The sequence below is a fragment of the Centruroides sculpturatus genome, unplaced genomic scaffold (genome assembly GCF_000671375.1).
Source record: "Centruroides sculpturatus isolate CEXI.00-Female unplaced genomic scaffold, Cexi_2.0 scaffold2051, whole genome shotgun sequence".
Classification (NCBI taxonomy): domain Eukaryota; kingdom Metazoa; phylum Arthropoda; class Arachnida; order Scorpiones; family Buthidae; genus Centruroides; species Centruroides sculpturatus.
This window is the reverse complement of record NW_019386158.1, coordinates 35196-59305: the sequence shown is the minus strand read 5'-3', so window position 1 is coordinate 59305 and position 24110 is coordinate 35196. Positions and strand designations below refer to the sequence as shown.

The 24110-nt window shown below is 28.6% G+C and overlaps 1 protein-coding gene and 1 pseudogene across 1 annotated transcript in view; both read right to left on the bottom strand.

The window, feature by feature from the left end:
• The window catches only part of LOC111613849 (E3 ubiquitin-protein ligase ubr3-like), a 65159-nt gene that overhangs the window by 19640 nt on the left and 21409 nt on the right, over nt 1–24110 (bottom strand). Inside the window, exons 2-7 of the mRNA XM_023355202.1 lie at nt 17035–17248; nt 15167–15303; nt 6939–7082; nt 6208–6318; nt 2139–2272; nt 1841–2069 (exon numbers count right to left, since the gene is read on the bottom strand). Of these exons, the coding sequence (XP_023210970.1) occupies nt 1841–2069; nt 2139–2272; nt 6208–6318; nt 6939–7082; nt 15167–15303; nt 17035–17248 (969 nt within the window). The remainder of the gene's footprint in view (nt 1–1840; nt 2070–2138; nt 2273–6207; nt 6319–6938; nt 7083–15166; nt 15304–17034; nt 17249–24110) is intronic.
• Nucleotides 2495–4373, bottom strand: LOC111613850 (annotated as a pseudogene).

Here is a 24110-nt window from a genome sequence, read left to right as displayed (position 1 = left end):
TTTTAAGCTAAAACCACTTTTAATATATTTGTCCGAAAATCCAAGGCCTCTTAAAGGACTAAATAAAAATCAATTACCCGTCATATGGAGATCCAACAAGAAAGCTTGGATGACTAAAGCTACTTTTGAGGATTGATTCAAAAATCACTTTTGTACAGAAGTGAAAAAATATTTGCGAGACAATAACTTAAGCAACAAGGCTTTGCTAATTTTGGATAATGCACCAGGGCATCCTACTAATTTATCTGAACTATCTGAAGATGTCATGATTGAGTACCTTCCGAAAAATACAACAGCTCTGATCCAACCAATGGATCAGGGTGCAATAGCCACTTTTAAGGTATATTACCTACGCCAAACTTTCCGACAACTTATAAGGGAAACCGATGGTAAATCTTCAATTAAAACATTTTGGAAAAACTATAACATCAAGGATGCTGTTGACAGCATCAGTGAATCATGGAAGGAATTAAAATTAACAACAATGAACCATGTTTGGAAAAAAATATGGCCGGAATGTGTAAAAAGTACTGATGCAGAAGTTAATTTCCTTCCTGAAATCAGGCAAAACACTTTGGATCTAGCACATGATCTTGGCTTTGAAGGTTTGAACGAATGTGATGTGCTTGATCTACTTGAAGCTGATAGGGTTTCATATGAGGAACTCATTCAGTTGCAAGCAGAACCAGCATTTGATGAAGAGACAGAGCCTAATGTATCCAAACAGCTAACATCAAAAAATTTGTTGAAAGCTTTTTCCAGTTTCGAACAAGGAATAAACATCCTCCTTGAAAACAATCCTGACGTCAAACGTAGCGCTAAAGTTTCTTGAGGAATTAATTCAGCCATTAGCTGTTACAAATCACTGAAGAACAAAATAGACAAGAAGGCAAGTCAAACAATGGTGGACAATTTTTTTAAGCCAGGCCCATCCTTACCAGCAAAAAATGATGACAACAGTGATCTGCAGGTTACCATTTCTTCATCGTCTTCAGATTAAAGCCATTTAAAAAAAAATTATGTATTTAAACATACACATATTTTATGTAACATGAAGTTGTTTCATTTTTGTTTATAGATTATTGTTGGTTTTTGGAGTCTGTTATTATTTTATGTACAAATGTATGTACTTCTTATGTATGTATTTTTGATTTAAATGAAATAAAAAGATAAAATGCATTTTGAATGATAAACCATGTTACATATTTAACAAATTTGGAACCGATTCCATTGAATTTGTATGAATTTGTATTAGAATAATTGATTCCTTATACAGCTTTTCGCTTTGCGGCCAAGTTTCGTGGAACGTATCTAGGCCGTAAAGCGAGGTATGGGTGTATATCTTGTACAGATGAAGCAAGAGGTCCTCTCACTTTGGACTGGAACACTGTCTGTAAATTGGACAGTAAATACAAATAACTGTCTGAAAATTTCATGGAAATCCAGTAATTATGATCACTTTGGATAGAATAAATATAAAATTCAAGTCAGGGAAGTTGAAAGTAACATAAATCAGTGTCAGGGACCTGAAAACTCAAATTTTCTCCAGGTTGAAAGGTTAAGGAAATTCAAGTTGGAGACATTAATTCCTTATGCTATTCCATTGAAACCTACCAAGTTATAATTACCAAGTTCTTCAAGTTACAGACATTTGAGTTAGAGAAGTTTACTGCATTGTTTATTAATATATATCAAAGAATATATAGAGAGATATCTCTCTCTGTATACATATTCTTTGGCATAATAAAAATAAAGGAGCAAGAAATAAGTCTGATGTTATAAACTTTTTTTTATTCTGAAAATGGAAAATTTTCAAACATTTTATCATCATGTTACTTACCTTGCAACATATTTTGTATTAAGATACGAGTCATCATGGCTTTCAAACTTATTACCATAACATGAAGTAACTGAAAATTTCGAGTCATACGAAATGCTAATTCTTCATTACTGAACAGCTGGACACTAACATGAACAACTCTATTAGACAATGTGTCCGAATCACCAGACTGTGCCAACATCACACTAATACGACTATAATGATGTACAAAAGTTTCAGTAAAAGATTCCTAAAAGAAACTGATTTTAGTTAAATCTTCGAAGAAATAAATAAATAATTTAAATAAACATTATAATACCTTATATTTTACATCAGGTAGCATATTCAGAAGATAGCATACTAATTTCTGTGGAAATTCAAATTTAACTGTCCAAAATACTAATTCTTCAAGAAATGTAGTGTGTTTTAATTCTGCCTGAAGAGATTTAATATCTGAAATGAAAATTATTAATATAATATATATTAGAATAAAAAGTCAAAATTTAATTACTTTTTATTTTAAAGTTACTTTATATTATACAGTGGGTGATCGGTTAACAAACATAATCTGTTCCAAGACTTTGTTTGCTATCCAAATTGTTTGTTAACCAATTATCGATTTACCATAGATTTTTATGGGAATTTGATTAATTCATTCTAGAGACCCCAAAAACTAAATAAAAAATTATATACTTCTTACAATGTTTATTTACATGTAATAATAATACATATATACACAGTCTTGCATTTTTATCAGTCATGTTTTTCTGTTTGTGGGAGGTTAAAGAATCAGTCCAATGTTAATTGCTTTTCTCTTTTCTTCAGGATTTTTCGGAAGTAATTAATAGTATTGTAATTGTAGAGATTCCCAACTCCATTAACCTTATTCTGGTTTGGATGCCACTTGGATGATCGTTGTTCTGACATCCTCCCACTTCTTCAAAAGATCTTTAGTAGAATATGTCGACATTGGTCCTCTTTCGTCTTCCTCTTTTTCAAAAGAAAATGCATCTTACTGAGTTTATTGGTGTTGTTCATTTGAGAGTTCTTGGAGTTCTTCTGTCATCAGATCAGTTTTGAGTTCCATTATGAGCTCTACAATGTCATCTTCATTCACCTCCAATTCCAGATCTCTAGCAGTTGTCACAATTTCATCCATAATTTCAGGGACATCATCTCCATCTCCCTGAATGCAGGAGGAACACAGCTTTTGCCAAGCAGAATTCAACTGTCATTGAGTGACTTCCGACCATGCCTTTTGAATGAGCTCTATAGCTTCAAGAATATCAAATTTTTCTTTCCAAAACATTTTAAATGCCATTGTTGAGGAAAACTTGCATGCTTCAAAATACGAACAAAACACTGCTCAAATGTAAAATTTCTTGAAACCTGAAATAACCTCTTGATCCATTGGTTGAGTCAATGAAGTGGTATTCAGAGGCAGAAACTGAACTGTCAACCAGGAAAAGTCTTCCAGCAAATTATCTTCAAGGGTGTGCTGGTGCATTGTCCAATAGCAACAGTGCTTTAAATGGCAATTCATTGGTCTGAAGGTAATCCTTGATGCTTGAGCACAAACTTCAAACAGCCATTCTTTGAAAAGAGCCTGTGTAACCCATGTCCTTTTATTCGATTTCCACATCACTGGCAGTCTTTCGATAATTATGGAATCTTTTTTGAATGCTCTAGGGTTCTCAGGGTGCTAGACAAGAAGCAGGATAAGCTTCATATCATCACTAGCATTGGATCCAAAAGTAATGTCAATTGGACTTTCATTGGTTTATGTCCAGAAATATTTTTTCGTCTTTTGTGAGGTAGGTATGGTTCGGCATGCACTTCCAAAATAAACCAGTTTCATCACAATTGAAAATTTGTTGTGGACAAAATCCTTTTTTTTTTTTTTAATGAATTCTTCAAATTTGAGACAGAACTTCTCAGTTTCTTCTTTATCTGCACTAGCAGACTCACCGTTAATTACCACATGTTTAATGCCAGATCTCCTTCTAAACTTTGCAAACCATCCAGTGATAGCCTTAAATTCTATCCCCTCATGTGACAAATGCAGAGTTTGTTTCTTCAGTTCTTCAAAAATTTCTCCAGCTTTCTCTTGAATGATAGTCATACTAGTTACATCTCTTTTCATTTCCTTTTCTTTTATCCAAATTAAAAGCAATCTCTCCATTTTTTCATAGATGGCACATCTTTGTTTCTCAGATGAGATTTTCCTTACTCCTTTAGCTCTTTGAGTCTTCTTGATTATATCTTTCATAGCTAAGATTGTGTCTACTGCAGAAGCCATGCTGCCTAGCAACATCAGATCTCTTCTGCCCACTCTCTACCTTGTCTATTATCTCTTGCTTGGTTTCTATGGTGAGCACGGTTCTTGACACTTCACTCTTTTTAGGCTCTATAATATCAATTTATTTTTGAAATAAAAAGTTCAGAAAAGCACTCACAAAAATTCAGAGAACAGAAATCAATTAGTGCATGAAATAATTATGTAAATGTGAGGCCCGAATAAAATTTGAAATTTTGGTGTTAAAATGTTAACGAATATCTGATAGGACAGTTAAACTATCACTTTTAAAAAATAAAAACTAATGCAAAACTTAACAAGTGCCCAACAGTCTCACAAAGACTATAAAAAATTATTTATCAAAAAAGTAAACAAAAAGCTGAAATTACAAAACTTAACAAGTGCCCAACAGTCTCACAAAGACTATAAAAAATTATTTATCAAAAAAGTAAACAAAAAGCTGAAATTACAAAACTTAACAAGTGCCCAACAGTCTCACAAAGACTATAAAAAATTATTTATCAAAAAAGAAAACAAAAAGCTGAAATTACAATGGAACGTTTCAAAGTTTGGAGGAATACTATCTGATCAGTATTGGGTTGAATGTCGATGTTGACATCTCCTGCACTCCAAAAGGTTTCAATTTGTTACCTGAAGACAAACGAAAACCAATCGGTATTTATTATTATTTTATGTAGTTTCTTTTTGTTTTTGTTCTGTGAAGTGTTTTTGTTTTGTTTTTGTTCTGTCTATTCAGACAACGAACACTTTCATGAAATCTTTCATGAAAGTGTTCGTTATCTGATTTGTTTGTATTCCGAACTGTTCGTTATCCAATCATCCACTGTATTAATTAACTTATAAAGTAATTGCATGAAAAAAATAAAAAATTTTATCAACCAAATTGAAGATAGTTTACTTGCAATCTTGAAATGCAAATACAACATACAGATTAGAATATTTTAATGATACATGCCAATAAAATATACTGGGTGATCATAATTATAGTAGCACTATTTAAATTATTTAGAAAGATATTTAGCAGTCCCAATGCAACCAGATCTGGTATGGTGAATTTCAGGACATGCCAGATACATTTCTGTAAAGAGAAATTAAGACCAAAACTCATCACTATGGAACTTTTGGTGCTGCAAGCAATGAAAAAGTGTTTTCCTTTGCATAAACCATGTTACACTCAAGTTCTGGGTAGAAAAGTGCCTACGCAACTGTTGAATGTTATTCATATCTGGTATGGTGGTCACTTCCTCGCCAGAACATGCATTCCAGAACTCTGCCCCAAAAGAAACTTAAAAATAGTGAGAAGTGATAAAAATAAAACTAGTGATAAAACATGGTTAAAATCACAAAACTTTTAAAATATTTCCATAGTGAAAAGTTCAAAAACTTTCTAGTGAATGACTGAAGAAATTCTTACTTAAACAAAAAAAAAAAAAAACAAATAAAACAGGTCTATGCTGGAGTCAAGAATTTTTTAAACACTGGACTCTGACTCCAGTTCCAGCAAAAAGATGAAAGCTCAGACTAGTTTCAGGTCTAAACTTAACATGTGCATCAATTTCTTTGCCATAAATACTACAATGTCCTAGTATTCAAAAAATAAAAGGTGCTTTTACTTCTTATAAAGCAAGCAGGATATATATTACAGATTTTAAAATGTTTACAATATATTTTAAAAATTTCTTATAAGTAATAATATTTGAGTAATGAAACTCAGCTGCATACAGCAGTCATTATTGGAATGCAACTTATTGGAAATTATTAATACAGTAAATAAATCTTGATATAGCAGTTTTGAAAATCTCTCTTTTATATTTATTAAAATAACATATACTTATTATAAAGATTTTGCTATTTGATTTGATAACAATAAAAATATTTTTACTTGTTATAATAATATGATTAATTATTCAGAAGCTAACAATTATGTTTAGACTTGTAATATTATTTTATTTTTCAGATATTTAATAGTTCTTTACTTATAGCTTATGTTGATTTATAATAAAAAATATTAAATTAATTTTTCTGACAATTTTTCTTTACTTCTTTTATTAGCTACAATATACAAACTTACGTTGGTACTCTGGAGGAGACTCACAGTTTGCCAAATTTCTCTTAGCTTCTTCATAAAGTTGGAAGCTTTCCTTAAGATATTCACCTTTCTCACCAGAATATTGACTATAATCTATTAAATAGAATAACGTTTATTATTTACTATTATTATTTTATTAAAATAAAAATATTGAAATAATCATATGTAATTATTAATGAATATATATTCTGATATATTATACATCAAATTCATAATTTTGCTTGCTCTTGGCAGAATAAATAAAGTTCTGAAACAGGCATTATTAAATTATTGTAAAGCTGTTAATCAAGTTTACTTATATGCAGTTTATACGCCATTTTCTATAAAATAGCATTCTTCCAGTAAAAAAATATTAACCTATAGAAGACAAAATATCTTGATGGATGATGTTATCATTAGAATTTGTATTTCAACATTTAAAAAAAATCTAATAAAACCTGGTTTTTCTAGAAAATGCAAATTTAAAGCAATATTTAAGAAATCTCAATAAATATAAAAGATGATAACATTTTATAAAAGTAATAGCAATTTTTTAAATCATATTCTATTTTTATAAACTCATTTTATAATTATAAAAATGAATCATTATGGAAATGCAGCATTTACCAATAAAATAATTACTGAATTTTAAGTGACCAAATTTAACTTTTTTGAAATGTAACAGTTACTATAATTAAAATAGTAATGGAAAAAAAACCTTAAAGAATATTCACCTATAGCTAAATCATAATATACTCTTGGATTAGTTAATGACTGTGTCATGACACGTCTCATTGCACCTCCCATTTCACTTAAATGATGTAACATTGTTAGAAAACCATCAGCTTCTTGAAGTGGTGACTTGTATGTATCTGGATCTGTAAAAGCATACAATTTCAATACTGTAAAATTATAAAATTCTTTATTTTCAAGTTTTAATACAGTATTTATTTATACAAAGAATTTTTAAATAGATTTTAAAAAAATGCAAAAATGTTGATTGAAGTATGTAAACTATCCCAATAAATACATTAGAATAAACTGCCTTTTGGTGTTTATTCACAAAAAGATAGTTTCTTTTGATTTATCTAAATGCAGATTAGTTCTACTGACATAATAAATATGAATTAATGAATTTTGTTCATTTGGTATATTTTAAAAAATTTTATGACTAAAATTTATTTATTATTACCTCTACAAATATTCAATCTATACGAATTTGACACAATGAACTGTTTTGTTTTATATCTTTATGAGATGAAATATTTGACACAAGTAATGACAAATATTTACAAAAATAAAATATTCTAATCTTGAGTAAAGATTAAAATTCCTAAACACTTTAATTACATGACTTGTAGGCCCCAGTTTCCATTTTATTTGTTATTCATGTTTTCTCCATTTGCAGAATAATAGATACCACCACTCATCTCCAATGAATATTTTTCCCCCGCTCTTTCCAACCAGTAGGCATTGTAAGAGCCTTTATTCCATATCCAACACTTGCTTTATCGGGTCCATGTGGTAAGGAATGAACCTAATGTATCCACCATAAAAAATTCTTGAGGTTCCTGATCTGGACTTGACACTGGATCATTCCAGAACAGTAGATTGATCCCTTTTCTTCTTCAGTCATCTAGTCATCTTAACAAAGAATTGTAACAACCAATGCTCTCTTAAACAATCATTTCCTTTTTTCTATTGATAATTAAAATTTCATTAATTTTATTTTACTTTTTATTTATTTTCTGCTTACTTATTGTCTTAACTAACTTTTGTTTTCTTAAAATAAAGAAATGTCTGATAACTTACATATTTACTTATGTTATGTATAGTAATGAATAACTTAATCAACATTTCCATTCTATATATTTTATTTTTTTCATAATGAGATATGCTTATAAATCAGTGCTATGCTATGTTACTATTATGATGTTGGTGGAGAGTATCCTATTTGGGTTATATACTAGTGCCAAATGCTATGCCAGACCAGAGTCAAGGTAATATTATCTTTGAATAGCTATCTGTGTTTAAGTACAATGATGTCTCATACTTCATATTTAATCTGTTTCAGAAGGTAATTTAAACTCTAAATTTTTCAAAGTCTAAATCAATTTTCTCCATTAGAAATAATGGAAAGTGAATTAATCTGTTTTCAGACTCTAAACAATACTCATTTCAATAAACAATAAATATATATAATTTAAAGTAATAAACAATTATTTATTGTGACATAGTCACAATGCCAGGCTGCAATTTTTAATCATATTTTTCATTTATTTAATATATATTTAAAATATATGCTCTTCATCTCAAATTAGTATTGGCTTGCCCCTGTACATCATACTTTTCCTTCAACAATAGAGTCATGCCAGTTATCTATTAACTGCTTTCAAGGGAAAAGTTTTGAATTGAAATAATCTGACTTTTGGTTTACATTGTATGTTCATATATAGTTAATTGAGGCTTCCTGCCCCTATGGTTTTCATATCTCATCTTTTATCTATCTAACTCCATTCTCGAGATTAAAGAAAGACAGACAGCCAGACAGACAGACAACAGTGGGAATTTATAATCTACAATTTTTTCAAATTGAAGCCCAATAATATCATTTGTTCAGACATTTAAAATTTTTTTAAAAGCTCATCTCTATCCTTAAAATTAAGCCTTTATAATAATTAATTACATAAAAATTATTTTTTAATAAATCTCATAACAGATGACACCTCACACAATTTTAATTTTGAATCATAATAAGAGTTTTTTTTACACTTAAATAGTTTTTTAAAAACAGAGAAATTTATCATAATTCAACAAAATTACTTTTGTTAAGCTTTTTAAATTATTTAAATTTTATACTGTATTGTAATATAATTGAAAATTATCTTCTTGGTCCCCAAACCTCTGTTCAAGTGCCAAGAGAGCAAGAACTCTTCCCAACTTTTTTCAAAAATAAATACATAAATTAATCTAGCTCTAAATAAAAATTAAAATTTTTTACACTTAAATAGTTTTTTAAAAACAGAGAAATTTATCATAATTCAACAAAATTACTTTTGTTAAGCTTTTTAAATTATTTAAATTTTATACTGTATTGTAATATAATTGAAAATTATCTTCTTGGTCCCCAAACCTCTGTTCAAGTGCCAAGAAAATNTTTACACTTAAATAGTTTTTTAAAAACAGAGAAATTTATCATAATTCAACAAAATTACTTTTGTTAAGCTTTTTAAATTATTTAAATTTTATACTGTATTGTAATATAATTGAAAATTATCTTCTTGGTCCCCAAACCTCTGTTCAAGTGCCAAGAAAATTGAGCAAGAACTCTTCCCAACTTTTTTCAAAAATAAATACATAAATTAATCTAGCTCTAAATAAAAATTAAAATTTGTATAAGTTAAGTTAAGTTAGTTTATTGAACATAATAGGCAGTCGCCTGTTACAAGGAGGTACATGACGATGAAGAAAGATGGAAAATAAACATTCAATAACAAAAATTAAATATATCTCGGCTTTAGAATAACATATAGTATTTAAGATTTTACATTTAGGAGTCTTCTTACACCATTATAGCAATTGTAAATTTCATTAGTGGTAGCTAGATTGAATTTATTATACATATAATTAACTAAACTTTGGCTATTAATTTGATCTTCAGTGATCTCTGATTCTTGATCTTTATTAAGATCACATCCATAAAATAAATGAAGCTTTGATAGTGTTTTGGCACACTTTGGACAAATGGAGTGTGCAAATTCCAAATATTTGCCTTCAAATATTAATCCTTTTTGATTTAGTCTCATTTGAATGAAAAATTTTTTGGCTTGAAAAGTTAGATTTGTAAAGATATAGTTGTTAATATACGGATAATTAAAAAGGAAATTATAGTAATTTTTATCTCTTCTCCTACGAACATCTTCAATATCCTGAGTTATGGAACATTCTACTACTCTAAGCATTAATTGATTTATATACTGATTATTGTTTCTGAGATAATCAAAGACCAAATCGATAGAAAATCCATAGTTATTAAATATGTGTGACAATTGAGCAATCCAATTCCTATTTATATTTGTCTTCTGCAATCTTTTATACAATAATAATACCAACTTATTAGATAAATCATCTGAATTAATTATTTTGTATAACCATTTCAGGCAGGCTTTTAATAGGATTGTATTTATTTTATATCTGTTAAATTCCAAACAAAGAATACTTCCTGGCGTATTAAACTCCAATTGATATAACTTGCGTATAAATATATTTTGGATTTTTTCAAAGTTATTAAATTCATTGAGGCACCAGATTGGAGCAGCATATAACAAAGCATTTAATACTATAGAATTAAACAATTTAAAATGTACCTTGTTATTTCTTATCTTTGCTTTAGAGAACAAAATTATCAGATTATTTAGAAGATTTCTCGATTTAACCGTTATATACTTATAGTGTTTGTCAAATGACATATTAAAAGACCATATAAGTCCTAGAAATTTCTTTTCGTTAACAATGTTTAATTTGACATTTTGAATATAGAAAGACATAACTCTATTAGACAGTCTATTTCCATTTCTGAAAATCATAACCTCAGATTTGTTAGGATTAATTTTAACCTTCAACTTATTTAGATATTCAGTTATTTGTAAAATCTTACGTCGAAGAGCTACTGCAGATGGAGCAACGATGACTATGTCATCTGCATAGGAAATTGATTGAATACAAATATTATCAATATAAATACCGTCGTTTTCATTCGTAAAACAATCATTCAAATCATATAAAAAGAAATTGAACAAATAAGGAGAAAGAGGATCACCTTGTAATAATCCCCTGCAAGTTGAGAATGGATTTCCACATTTATTATTCTGTTTAATTATAACATTATAGTTGCCGTAAAGTTGACCAATAATTCTTACGAAACGTTTACACGCCTTATGTTCAAGTAACTTATTCTGGAGCAATTTAATACATATTGAATCATATGCCTTTGATAAATCCAGAAAGATAGCAAAAACTTTATTTCTCTTTTTTAATAACTGCAATTGAATTAGTGACATTAAGACGAATAAGGCTTTTTGCGTGCCCCCATTAGCAACGTAAGCAAATTGAGTTCGATTATGTAGATTATTTAAATTAGTCCATCTGTTAAATTTTATTGCTAGAATAGCTGTGAAGATCTTTCTGAAATTTGACAATAACGCAATTGGACGATAGTTTGCAGGCTCATCTTTGTGACCTTGTTTATAAATCATAGATAAAATCACCTCATTCCAGATTGATGGAATTTCTCCACTAGAATAAATGTTGGTAAAGATTCTAGTCAAATATTGTACCAATTTGAAAGGTAAAAGTTTGATTACAGAATTAGGAATGCCATCGGATCCAGGAGCCGATTTACTTTTTAATCTATTAATACAATCTTGTGTGTCTTGAACTTCAAAGAATTCACTTTGATTTACATCAAAACCTATTGAATGATCAATGTGTGTGTTCGCTTGATTACATGAATATTCATTCGAAAATTTATCAAAATGACTCACCCAATCTTCATGACTGATAGTTTTTTGACTGGTATGTCCTTGTCTTTTTCGCCGATAATCGTTAATGATTCTCCAAAAGGAGCTCGAATTCTTAACTTCCATTAATGTTTTGTTTAAATTCGCCAAATATCGTTTCTTTTTTGCTCTTATTAAGTTCAAGTAAATTTTCTTACTATTAATATACTTGTTCAAATCCTCAGACAAATTTGTCTTTCTAAAAGTTTTTAAGCAACGTTGTTTAATTAATTTATGTCGATAACAACAATTGTCGAACCAAGAATTTTTATATTTGTTATTTATAGTCATACATCGATATTTTACCTGGCATTCCGATAGTCTAGACATTAATATTCGATAGTTTGAAATAGGATCATTATTTTTTTCTTGCATTAACAGATTTTCTGTTATAGATTCTAAAGAATTTAACCATTTCTGTAAGTTAAACCTTAGGTTATAGTTCTTTTTATTTTTTTGTTAGTTGAGCTTCTCTATAACTTTTTGTCATGGATTTTTCATTTTGTATTATAAGCTGCAGAGGGAAGTGATCAGATGAATCCTCATTTAAAACTGTCAAGGACATGCACTGATCAACCAAAACCTCAGAACATATTATGTAATCAATTATTGACTTACTATCATTGCATAAATAAGTAAATTCAGCCGGAACGTCGCCATTTAATCTACCGTTTAGTATAAATAATTGATTTTCTTGCACGAAGTCCAATAATTTTTTGCCTTCACAATTGAGCTTTTTGTCTTTGGATTTTCTTATGTTGCTAATATTCTCAAAATTTTGATAAAATTTAGTATCAATATTTTCACCAATGCGAGAATTAAAATCGCCTCCAATAATCCAACTCTGAGTTAAACAAGTCCATCTGTTCATATGATGTTGAATTGCAGTGAGGATCATCTTTTTATCATTAGAAGGTGCAAGATATGTGACTATAATTCCCAGATGATAATCATTAATCTCAGAGTTTAATTTTTCATTTAATCTAATTATTGCCACTATATAATTCGACGTAGTGTGTTGGTAAATGATTGATCCAAAAAACTTTTTCACCAGAAGTAAAATTCCACCAGAAGGACGGCCGTATTTACTTACTCTATGAGCTTCACTAAATACTATATAATTATCAGCTTCAAGATACTCTTTTTCCATTGAATTAAGTTCCCTTAACCAAGTTTCAGTAAATCCGACTATCACATTCAAATTTATAAATGATTTTGCTTGGAGCGCATGTAACTTAGTTTTCAAACCTTGACAATTCCAAAATATGATTGAAGTTTTAATATATTGCATATATTTTTTATTTCCACTTTGATTGTTACTATCAAGATTGTAATCATCGGCATCATCGTTATCTTTTCTAATGTTGACCAAATGTTATCACCAGTGTTATACTGTTTAATACACCTATCAGTTGTTTTGTGCATAGATTCTAGTCTGCATGATATAAAAAAATGGTCGATTGGAATAATTTCGTTAGTATCCATATCCAAAGAGTATTTGAGATTATTTTTTATAAAGTAATCATCCCTCACAATTAATTTCGTTTCAGCAATAAATTCTGTTTTGATTTTCTTAATCAACTTTTTTCTTCTAATTCTGGATCTATAACATAAATCCGACTTCATAATGATGTTCGCAGTTTCATTAGCAAATTTGGATTTATTCCGCCAAAATTCCTTGAGAATAAGATTTCTATCTTTAACTGATGCCAGTTCTATTTTTATTATATTATTAATGGAATTACTTTTCCCCAATGGAATTAAATGATCAATTAAAATATTTTTTAAATTAAGCTTAACCTCAATAAACTCAATGAACTCCTTCAACTTGTCATCTGATTTAAAAGGAAAATTAATCACTATCAAATTCGTATCGTTGTTTTCATTAGTAATACTATCCAATTGGAATTCAAACATACCTTTCAAATGTAAGACTGTTTTCATTTTCTCTTCTCCTATAAGAATTTTTTGATTAATAGCTTTCATGTCTTCTTTAATTTGAATGTTGTCTACCTGTATTCGACTTATTTCCTGTTTAATCGCACTAATCTCCTGGTTTAGTAGTTCAAATTTACTCTGTATTAGCTCATAGATTGATTTTAACGAATATTCCGGTTCAACTGCGCCACCCTGATCGAACTGATCTGACGATTCAAAATAATCAATAATTCTAGATTTTCTTGTCGTCCCAATGTTTTCTCTTATGTCTTCGTCTATAATATCATCGTCATTAATCACTTCCGTTGCATGACTTGTATTATCAGAACAGGGTAATACTGCCTTTTTTGGACGACCGCGCCCCTTCTTTTGCATAGCTATTTGACTTGAGCCAGGAGGAGAATGTTGTAACGGACCGGGGTTAGTTTCTATTCCGGCCATAATTAGCAATATTAACAGCCAATACAACGATATAAAACACATTAACAACCAAAAACGTTAGGCTACAACTTAAAATAGTCAACACCACAACTACAGTTCACACAAGGTCAGGCGTAAAACTCACCCACACCGACGAAGTCAAGTAGCGCCCCCAAATACAAATTTGTATAAAAATATCTCATCTTAAAAGTAAAAATATTTAACATAGTATCTTGTTTTTATGAAAGTAAAACACTTTTCTCATTATATTCTGCATTATCCGTGTCTCCATTATTGGAGGCATGGATAATGCATCTTATTATTAGTAATATATTATAGCAATGGCTATATTATTTGTAATACAGCCATTTCTGGCCTGATAATATTCGGCTTTGGTTGATGTATAATCTACAATCTGTTTTAATGAAAGCTAATACATTTTCTTTTATTCAGTTTTTAATTTCATATTAAATTTAACATAATAGTTTATGTATTATAAACAAAATACATTTTCAGAATGGTAATTAATTAATTAATAAGCTTTAAATGTGTTCAAAGTTGAATAAAACAAAACTTTCAATTTAAACAAATTATTCAGAAAATGTTATTCAACTAATGCCTTTCATTGTATCATTGTAAATTATCATTAACTTTGCAATATTAATATTTATTGATAAGGAAACCATTCAAAATATTTTCTTCAATTTTACACCTTATTCAATGAAAAAAAGTATACACACAAGAAAAGCCATATTGTTCAAGAATAAAGTGCACTTGCTGTACTTGCTAGGCCATTTAATTTCTGCCTTGATATTCTAATAGTTTTCATGTTAGATATAATATTTTAAATAGAAAGAGTTAACAACACAGAATTTTTATTTTAATGCTAATAATTGTATTCCTGACATAAATTTTTATCAAAATATAAACATGTATGGATAATCTGCAAACCATATAATCCACATACATACAATTAAGAGAAAACTGTATTGCATTTTATGTAATATGTATTTAAATTTAAATAATTAATAATGTAATAATTAAACCTGGCTTGCTATGACTTCTGAGATGTTGAATGAGACGGAGAATAATCCTAGGCATCATTGCTTCAGCAACACATAATAAATCAGAAGGAACAGAAGGTTTTTCATCTTGAGTGTTAGGACCATGTTTATGACAAAATCTAAAAAGAAGAAAAAGAATATATACGTTATTTATTAATGTATACTTTTAATTATATTTTCAATACACATATCAGTTATTACTAAAGTGAAGATTTATATGCAAATGCATGTATACTTTGCAGATGTTTGGGAAGATGGGGCAGGAATGAGTTCAAACCACGGGGAGTAAGTTCAAATAACAAAAAATTAAACCACATAATAACTACATATTTCTAAAATTTTGGGTATAAACAGTCAATTTTTTTTAAATGTAAATGTTAAAATGCCATATACCAAATATAAAGTTAGCATCAACCTTGAAAGCATGTGACTATGAGCTACTCCACAGCTCATAGTCACATGTTCAATATTATCAAATAATTGAAAATTGAAGTGCTATTTTTCAACAGCTAAGTGAGAAAAATAAACAGTGGCTAATATTATTATCAACATTCAATATTGGAACTTATTACATTTACAAAATTAATTTAATAGACCAATGCTAATGAACTTTGAAATTATCAATGAATTTCATTTGTTTGCAATTTAAATTTTACATTTGATTCTAGTATCAATAGTGAAATGATTTCTAACTTATTGTTTCCTGCCCATTTGGCATTCAAAAGTTAAAATTATGCTTTTGACTGTCTAACAAATTTCAACTGTAATCAATACCAAATTTGAATTTGAAAACTAATCTCTTCAAAAATTTTAAATTTTTGAAAAGATTAATATGTGAGTGGTCAGGAAAACATCAGTTGACTAATGGTGATTTTAAAAACAGCATAAATAGGCAGTTTCTGTTTGGTATCTGTACTTTCCAACAAAGTTTTCCATCTTTTTTTTTTTTTAACTTGTAAGTATATTTTTATTTTTTATATATTGTATTGGCTCAAATATTAATCAATGTTGCTTCCTAGTTTTTAAAATCTTAAATTAATAAAATTTGTAGGATTTCTAAGTCTTGCAAGGGTACTGTCGGAGTGTCTTCTAATAAATTTTAATAAAATTTAGTTAATAACTACGTTAAAAGTATACAAACTCTATTTTAAATTTGTAGCATTCACTAAAAGTGTTGATCAGAGTTACTAACAATCAAACGTTGCACTACTTTATAGTAGTTTAACACAATTATGCAAATCTTTAGAAGTGAAAGAGTCGCGGAGGAAGACAACGATATTACATTTAGAATAAATTCTGGAGTTTTCAAAAATGGGAGAAGAATTAATAAAATTTAGTTAATGATTATGTTAAAAGTATACAAAATTTTATTACTTCTTCTTCTTTTTTTTTTTACATGACCGTTATTTGGAATTTCCGTTGCGTAATTTTTCGAATTTCACATTTCGAATTATAGAATTAATTGATGATGAACGCTTAATGCGTTTGAAAACGTTTTTAAGTTATTAAAGAATTTTGCTGGATAGTTGAATGGTTTTTATTTTTATTGATTTTATTCTCCAGTAAGCAAGTATACTATTATAATTTTATATATTTTAAAGTAGTCACACATATGTATTTTGGAACTTGTAGTTATTAGCAAGCTTATCAAAATTTTAAAAATAATCCAAAACAAGTATAACTATTAAGATTATCTTATTTACTAATTAGCCTGATGGCTAGCAAAACACATGATAATTGTCTATTTTTTTCATCATTACTGATTGCTTTTTAAATTTAAGTTATTAAAAACATTGATCATCATAATCAAAAATAATTAAATAAGAAGCAATTATATAAAAAATGCTTACCCTGATGCTTTCATTACACTAGTATCACCACAATCACATGCACCCCCAGCTTGGCTTCTAAACATGTTAAAATCATGTCCTTTGTGATTCCCTCTTTGAAAACATTCTGCACACAATGACATACAAGGTGATATTCCACAAGTTCTACAACGATAAGCTACAAAATTGGCTGTCCAAACAAGACCACATGTAGTTGCATTATCATATCTTCTAACTGTTAAATATAAATAAAAAAAGTTAAATAGAGTTCTAAAAAAATTTTCTTTAAATTACTAAAATTAATTTTAAAACATTTTAATGGAGTTAAAAATTAACCCAATATCTGATTTCCAATGCTTTTTTTTAGAATTACCATAAAGATAATAGAATAATTAAATATCATCTATATACAGTAAAACCTGTCTATGGCGACCACCCACGGTTCCTTCAAAAAGTGGTCTTTTAGACAGGTGGTCGTTTAATACAGGTAACTTATTATGTAAATTGAAAATTCCGTGCCAGAAATTTTTGCTTGTTTTGACAGGTGCCCGTCCAATGCAGGTGGTCGCCTAAGCAGTTTTCACTGTATATAACCCATTCATTTCGTGTCCGTCCCGTAACCGTTTCATAACGGACACTAGAGGCACACGACCTAGAGGTGATAACGGACACTAGAGGAAATATGACACACGACCCCTATCGTGTGTCATATTTCAAACATTCAAATTAACAATTTTAATTATTATTTAAATTAACAATATAAATTATTATTATTTATTTGGCTCATAATTATTTGGTCAATATAACAATATAAATAATTCAGTATATTTGTAATAGGAATTTATTATTTCAGGGGCTTATATCTCGCGAAGGGTCGCGAGTAGGGGTATGGTTCCTTTGACTTTATTGTTCGCACAGGGGCTACAGTTTGGGGGGGGTCGCCACCTCATCATTCGGAGGGTAAATCTTACCATTGGGACTTTAATAGAGCTGTACAGCATATTGATAGGAACAAAAAAGTCAAAGGAACCGTGCCTCATGGAAATTTATAAATAACGCCCACTAGGGGGCACCCAGGCTACTAGTATACTATATATCAAATACCAATTAGTTTACTTTATTAATTAGGAACAGTAATTGATAATAAAACTTCAATGCATTGTTTTTTTAGGAGAATGGAATAAAATAATAAATAGGGAAAAACAATAGTTCTGGGAAACCATTAAAAGTTATAGCCAAGAACAATTTCATAATTATATTTGAAATATATGCTACAACACTACAGTATATTTATAGTAATAATTCCTGTTTTGATATAATAACACAATCATTAATCAAAAAACAATTGATTTGTTTTTTGATTAATGATTGTGTTATTACATCATGACCTAAGATGATAATGTACAGTTTAAATTAATCGGTACTTGGCAATGGCTGCCAACCAATGTTTTCAATATGCCATTTAGTAAAATCATTATGAAAAGTTTTAATTTGCATAAATTTGAGCATTTGTTATTCTAAATAACATTTTGAATAAAAATGATTTGTTTCAATGCAATGTTATTCTTACAAGTATAAAATTAAGTTATAAAAATTAAAAACAAACTATTTGGGGAATCACTGTAAACTTTGAACTATCAACCTGGAAGTTTTATGAGCACCTCACTGATAACAAAAGAGACAGTTTAAAATTTGAGTTTTCTACACCCAGTAGTTTTCCTCTAGGATGGGTGGTCAATAGTTTTTGCCCCCGGGCCGAGTTGGAAAGAAAACTTTTTTCATGGACCAAACCAGAGGCTGCCCTAGGAAGATTTTGAGGTGGTGCAAGATCTCATTGTGGTGTCACCCCATAGAGACTAAATTGTATATAGAGATTACAGATACATTTTTCATATTATCATGCTTTATCAATGTTCTACGCTTTACTTAAGAGATTTGTAATGGAGGGTTAACTCTAACCGGACAGTGAGTTGTTGACCTTTTTCTTTTAGGCATTAGAACTTTTCACCAATCCATTCTGACTTGAATAGCTAATATTGAAAGATTAATCGCAGTCCACATAAATCCATTACACGGGCCACATCTGGCCTGTGAGCTGTATGTTGGCCATACCTGCTCTAGGAGCATCTGCAGTGCCAGATAACGAAAAAGAAGAAGAAAATAGCTTTTTTGGTAAGTTTTACACATTTCAAATTGCTTATATTTTGGCAACCTCTGTATAAAAATATCTGAAATTTTGCACATTACCTAAGAAAACAATTATCTTTCAAATCAGATATTCAAAATTACTATAGGTATTTGAAACCAGAGAGATCAACCCCAGAAAATTAGAAACATTGATTCCCGTACATTAGTCAGTCAGTGACTTTTTTACTTGGTGTGGATCACTGCCATGACTCAGTCAAAACTGTAAATTTTCAATAATTGATGTGATAAAATGAGAACCTACAGAGATAGAAAAAAGGTACGTTATTTATATAGAGTTAGTTCCAGAATCAAATAAGTCACACAATATATGAAGAAAAATGAAAATAACAGAAATAATACAGTGAGGTTCCACTGTATTAATTAAAAATCTTCATATAAGAAACATTTTAAATTCTATATAAAAAGTTTAAATCAATAAAAATTTTAAAACATTACTTCAAATTTTTTCAAATTATTAATATTTCGGAAACTCATTTAAAAATAAAACTGCTTTATCAATAAATTATGAAATAATATAAATTTATAAACAAAAGATATAAGAAATATAATAAGCTGAATAGATAACTCTATAATTTGGTGTGTGTATGTATATATATATATATATATATATATATGTTTAAATTAACATTTGCCATGTAGAGTAATACTCAGTTCTATTAAATAACAACTGTTGCAATAAGTAGAAAAAAACTGTGCCAATTATAGCTAGATAGTTCCTCCAGCTACGTAACCATAATTGAATAGAATACAAAGAATGAACAATAAACATGATTTATGTAGACAAGTTAAACAATAATATTAATAATAATAATAATAATAATAATAATAATAATAATAATACAAAATAGCACGAAGTATAAAAATAATCGAATGTAGCTTGTGAGAAGATTAAGGAAAGTTTACATTGTTTATAAAATTTCCAAATTATTTAGTTTTATTATGTCAAAACAGTAATGTAAAACAATAAATATGCCAAAAATTTGCTGATGTAAAAAATGTTTAAGTTTTAATTTAAGTTTATTGAAAACTTAATTATAGAGTATTAAAACTTTAAAAAATATTATAAAAGTATTTTAATATCATCTACAAACTATCATCTGTATTAAAATTAAGATTAAAATCAAAATATAAAAAATTTTATAGTTAAGGAAATCATTTTTAATTTAACCTTTTCCTTAATACAGAGTTTAAAAAAATGTAATTATGTAAATTTCTTAAAAAGATTATTAATTATAGTAATTAAAAAAAAGCATTTTAAACTGGTCAATTTAAATAAAATCAATAATTATTTCAGATTAACTAATAATTTAAATAGATATTACAATATCAACTATTAAGATGATAATCTCTCAATGAGTGAATTTCAAATATTTAAAAAAATTATCTATATAAATTGAAATTGTAAATTTACTTACAAAATTTTAATGTAAAATTTTTAAAATTAAATTATAAATATAAGAAACCTTTAAATATAAGAAATAAAGCTTTAAATAATGAATAAATTATAGTACTAGGTTTTTATTCAAAATTAGGCAGATAAAATTTCTTTAAACAAACGTAAATAAGTTTCTGTAAATTTTATTTAAATTACATTAACATGTAATTTAAATAAAGATTTTGAAAATTTAAATAAATTTAAATCTTCAAAAAGCAAAGAATTGTACATTAACATATACAATTCTTTGCATTTTGAAGATCAAAACAAAAAAATTCCAATTACATCCAAACATCTTTGAGCTTTCCAGACCATCTTCAGTCTGGAAAATTGTCTTCACAACAGTACATATCAAAGGTGCTGGAGAAATAAAAGTAGCTGAAATTATGCTAGATTTAATAAATAACCTTGTAGAACTTATTAAACATGTCTTATTAATCTTGAAGTTAATTGTCAAAAAAAATTTATGAAATTTAAATTTCAGAAATTATTCTGGGCTATGACTTTGCTAATTAAGCAATTTAATGATTTAACAAAGCAAATTGCAATGATTTTTAGCATTTGTAAAAATTTTATTTTAATAAAAAATTAAACTCATTAAACTTAAATGAACAGTGTAATTATATAATGGTATGAAAATAAGTTGTACTACTTTCAAAATTTATTTTTGTTTATATTTGGAATATTAAAAATTAATTGAAAAGAGACTTTAATCCCCACAATACCAATATGCTTATGCAATGTTCTAGAGTCAAATGATATTTTATTACTATATAAGTATGTTGCTGATCATGGTCATCAAGAAAAATATTTGGACTTATCATTGAATAATAGTTTGTATCTTTTCTGTACCCATATAAAGCTATTTTTATTAACTGTAATAATTTTATTACTATTCTATTGCTTAATAATTTTACAAGGTCAGACTTGTCTTTTAAAATAGTCTGGTTGAAAAATTTCTTCTTAATAATATTTTGATTTAAAAAAAAATGTATTCAAAATTTTCTGGTGATCCAAAAAAATTAGTTACTTAAATTATTAAGATACTAAATAAAAATGATTGTTTTTCATTTATAAATTAAATTTTTTCAATGTGCATTGATAAAGGAAATAGTTTAGCACAATTTTTATGTATTAAAAAATTTCAAAACTAAAATTACTACTTAACGAGCAATTATTTATTGAGACATTGTCACAATGCCAGGCTGCAATTTTTAATCATACTTTTAATATATATGCTCCCCACTAGGGTGGTCCATGCTTAAATAGCAAAAAAAAAAATTTTTTTCAAGTGGAAGTCATGCCACTCCCTTGTTTTGTTACACCTACCATTCCTATTATGTGTTCAAAATTTCAGCCCTTTATCTTATATACAAGGGGGTGCTCATCGACTTTGAAATATCTGAATTTTATCAAAAAAATCCTTAAAAAGAACTAGTCAGGATATTAGGTAAAAAACGTAAACTATGTATCAAAAGTAAGTTTTTTAATTCAAATATAGTATTTAAACACACATAAAACGTTATAAACAGGGCTGTGGAGTCGCATAAAAATCTACCGACTCCAACTCCGACTCTTCCTTACCATCCGACTCCGGCCAAAACACCAAAACTCCACGACTCCGACTCCACAGCCCTGGTTATAAACAAAGCAATACTTAAAATAATATTAATTACAGCTCTTTTTTTCTCAACCTAAAACTAAGTTCGTTAGCACTTTTTTGGATGTTTCAGTAAAAACAATCTTTCTGTTCTGTTCAATGACATAAAGTAAAAATTTAGCCTGTAGTCTGTTGATTATATCGTCCTTCTCTTTCTCGCATATTACGCAGTGTTCTGGACTTATCTCAGATAAGTCCAGAACACTGGTCCTCATGAAACGCAATTCATACCAACAGAGTTTAAGAGAATATATCGATAATACAATGTGCGATAAAGTAAAAATTGTTTTTCTTCCTCATTCTTAGTGAGTATTGTATTATAATCTTCAAATAGTTTTTACATCCCTCACTGCAGTGTCATTGACCACATGCAAATTTCTTATGCAACATTTGTCTTGAAGGTAATCGACATTGACACCTCAAGTCTCAGGAGGTAATTGCAAGAAAGAGTCCTTGATGGTAAAACAACCACAAAATCATCTTCTTGCTTATCTTTTAAAGTGCTATTGGCATTAGAAGTGCTGTTGAAGCTGAAATCAAGTTCTAGTTCTTAACTTGACACTACTAAAGTTGAAGCATTACTTTTTTCGTCCTTTTCTCTTAATTCTTCAGCTCTTTGTTTTAGAGAACATTCTTTGGTCTTTTCCAGCTTCTTGTCAACCGATGTCTTACGCTCACCTCTTTGATCAATGAGAAACTCTCTGTCTTCTGCAATTTTGATTAAGTTCATGGCATGTAAATGGTCAATATCAAAAAGTTTGTCTAGCTCTTTTGTAAACAAATGCTCTCTATTTTTCTGTGCTTTCAAATTTTGTTTTATTTTTCTTTGAAAGCAGCCATTTCTTATGAATTTTTATAAGTTTTTCAATGCAGTGATTTGGTTGTCTGGTTGGAATACCAGATTTGCTCCATACCTCTATGACTTATTGAATGAGCATATGCACAGAATCTTTCACATTTTTTGATTCATTTAATGTGTGGTGACAATGAAGTAGAACTTGCCGGAAGTTGGTTAATCCTTACAAATGGCTCAAGATTCCGACATCCAAATAGAGAAATGTCGTCTTTTTTTCAAGTTGATGAACTCATTTTAATGCACTGTTTCACTCACAGTCTAATAAGTAAGTACCAAAGTTTTTTACGTTCGTCTATAAAACTTTTTAACAGTTGTATTTAAAAGTATATTTGATTAATTTAACACACAAAACTGACCTGTAACAAAAAATCAAGATCAAGCATTTTTCACAAAAATTTCAAAAACAGCACTCAATTGAGCACCCTCTTCCACTAAAGCTAGCCAACTGAAATTATACAATGTTATTGCTATAGATACATGTTACAAATTTACGGGGTGGACAAACTGAAAAACAAAAAAAAAAAAATTTTATGGACCACCCTACTCTCCACCTCAAATAAGTAATGTAGTGTCCTGCCCCTGTACATCATACTTTTTTTTTAATAATAGAGTTGTGCCAGTCATCTATTAACTGCTTTCAGAGGAAAAGTTTTGAATTAAAATAACATGACTTTTGGTTTGCATCGGAAGTTCTTATATAGTTAATTGGGACCTTCTACCCCTATGGTTTCCATATCTCATCTTTTATCTATCTAACTCCTTTCTTGAGATTATGGAAAGACAGACAGATGGACAACAATGGGAATTTATAGGTCTATAATTTTTTTCAAATTGAAGCCCAATAGCATTGTATTTATTATATTTTTAATACAATGTATTCTCATATTGATATACAGTAGAGCATCTTTTATCCGAATCAATTGGGGACTGGGGTTGTT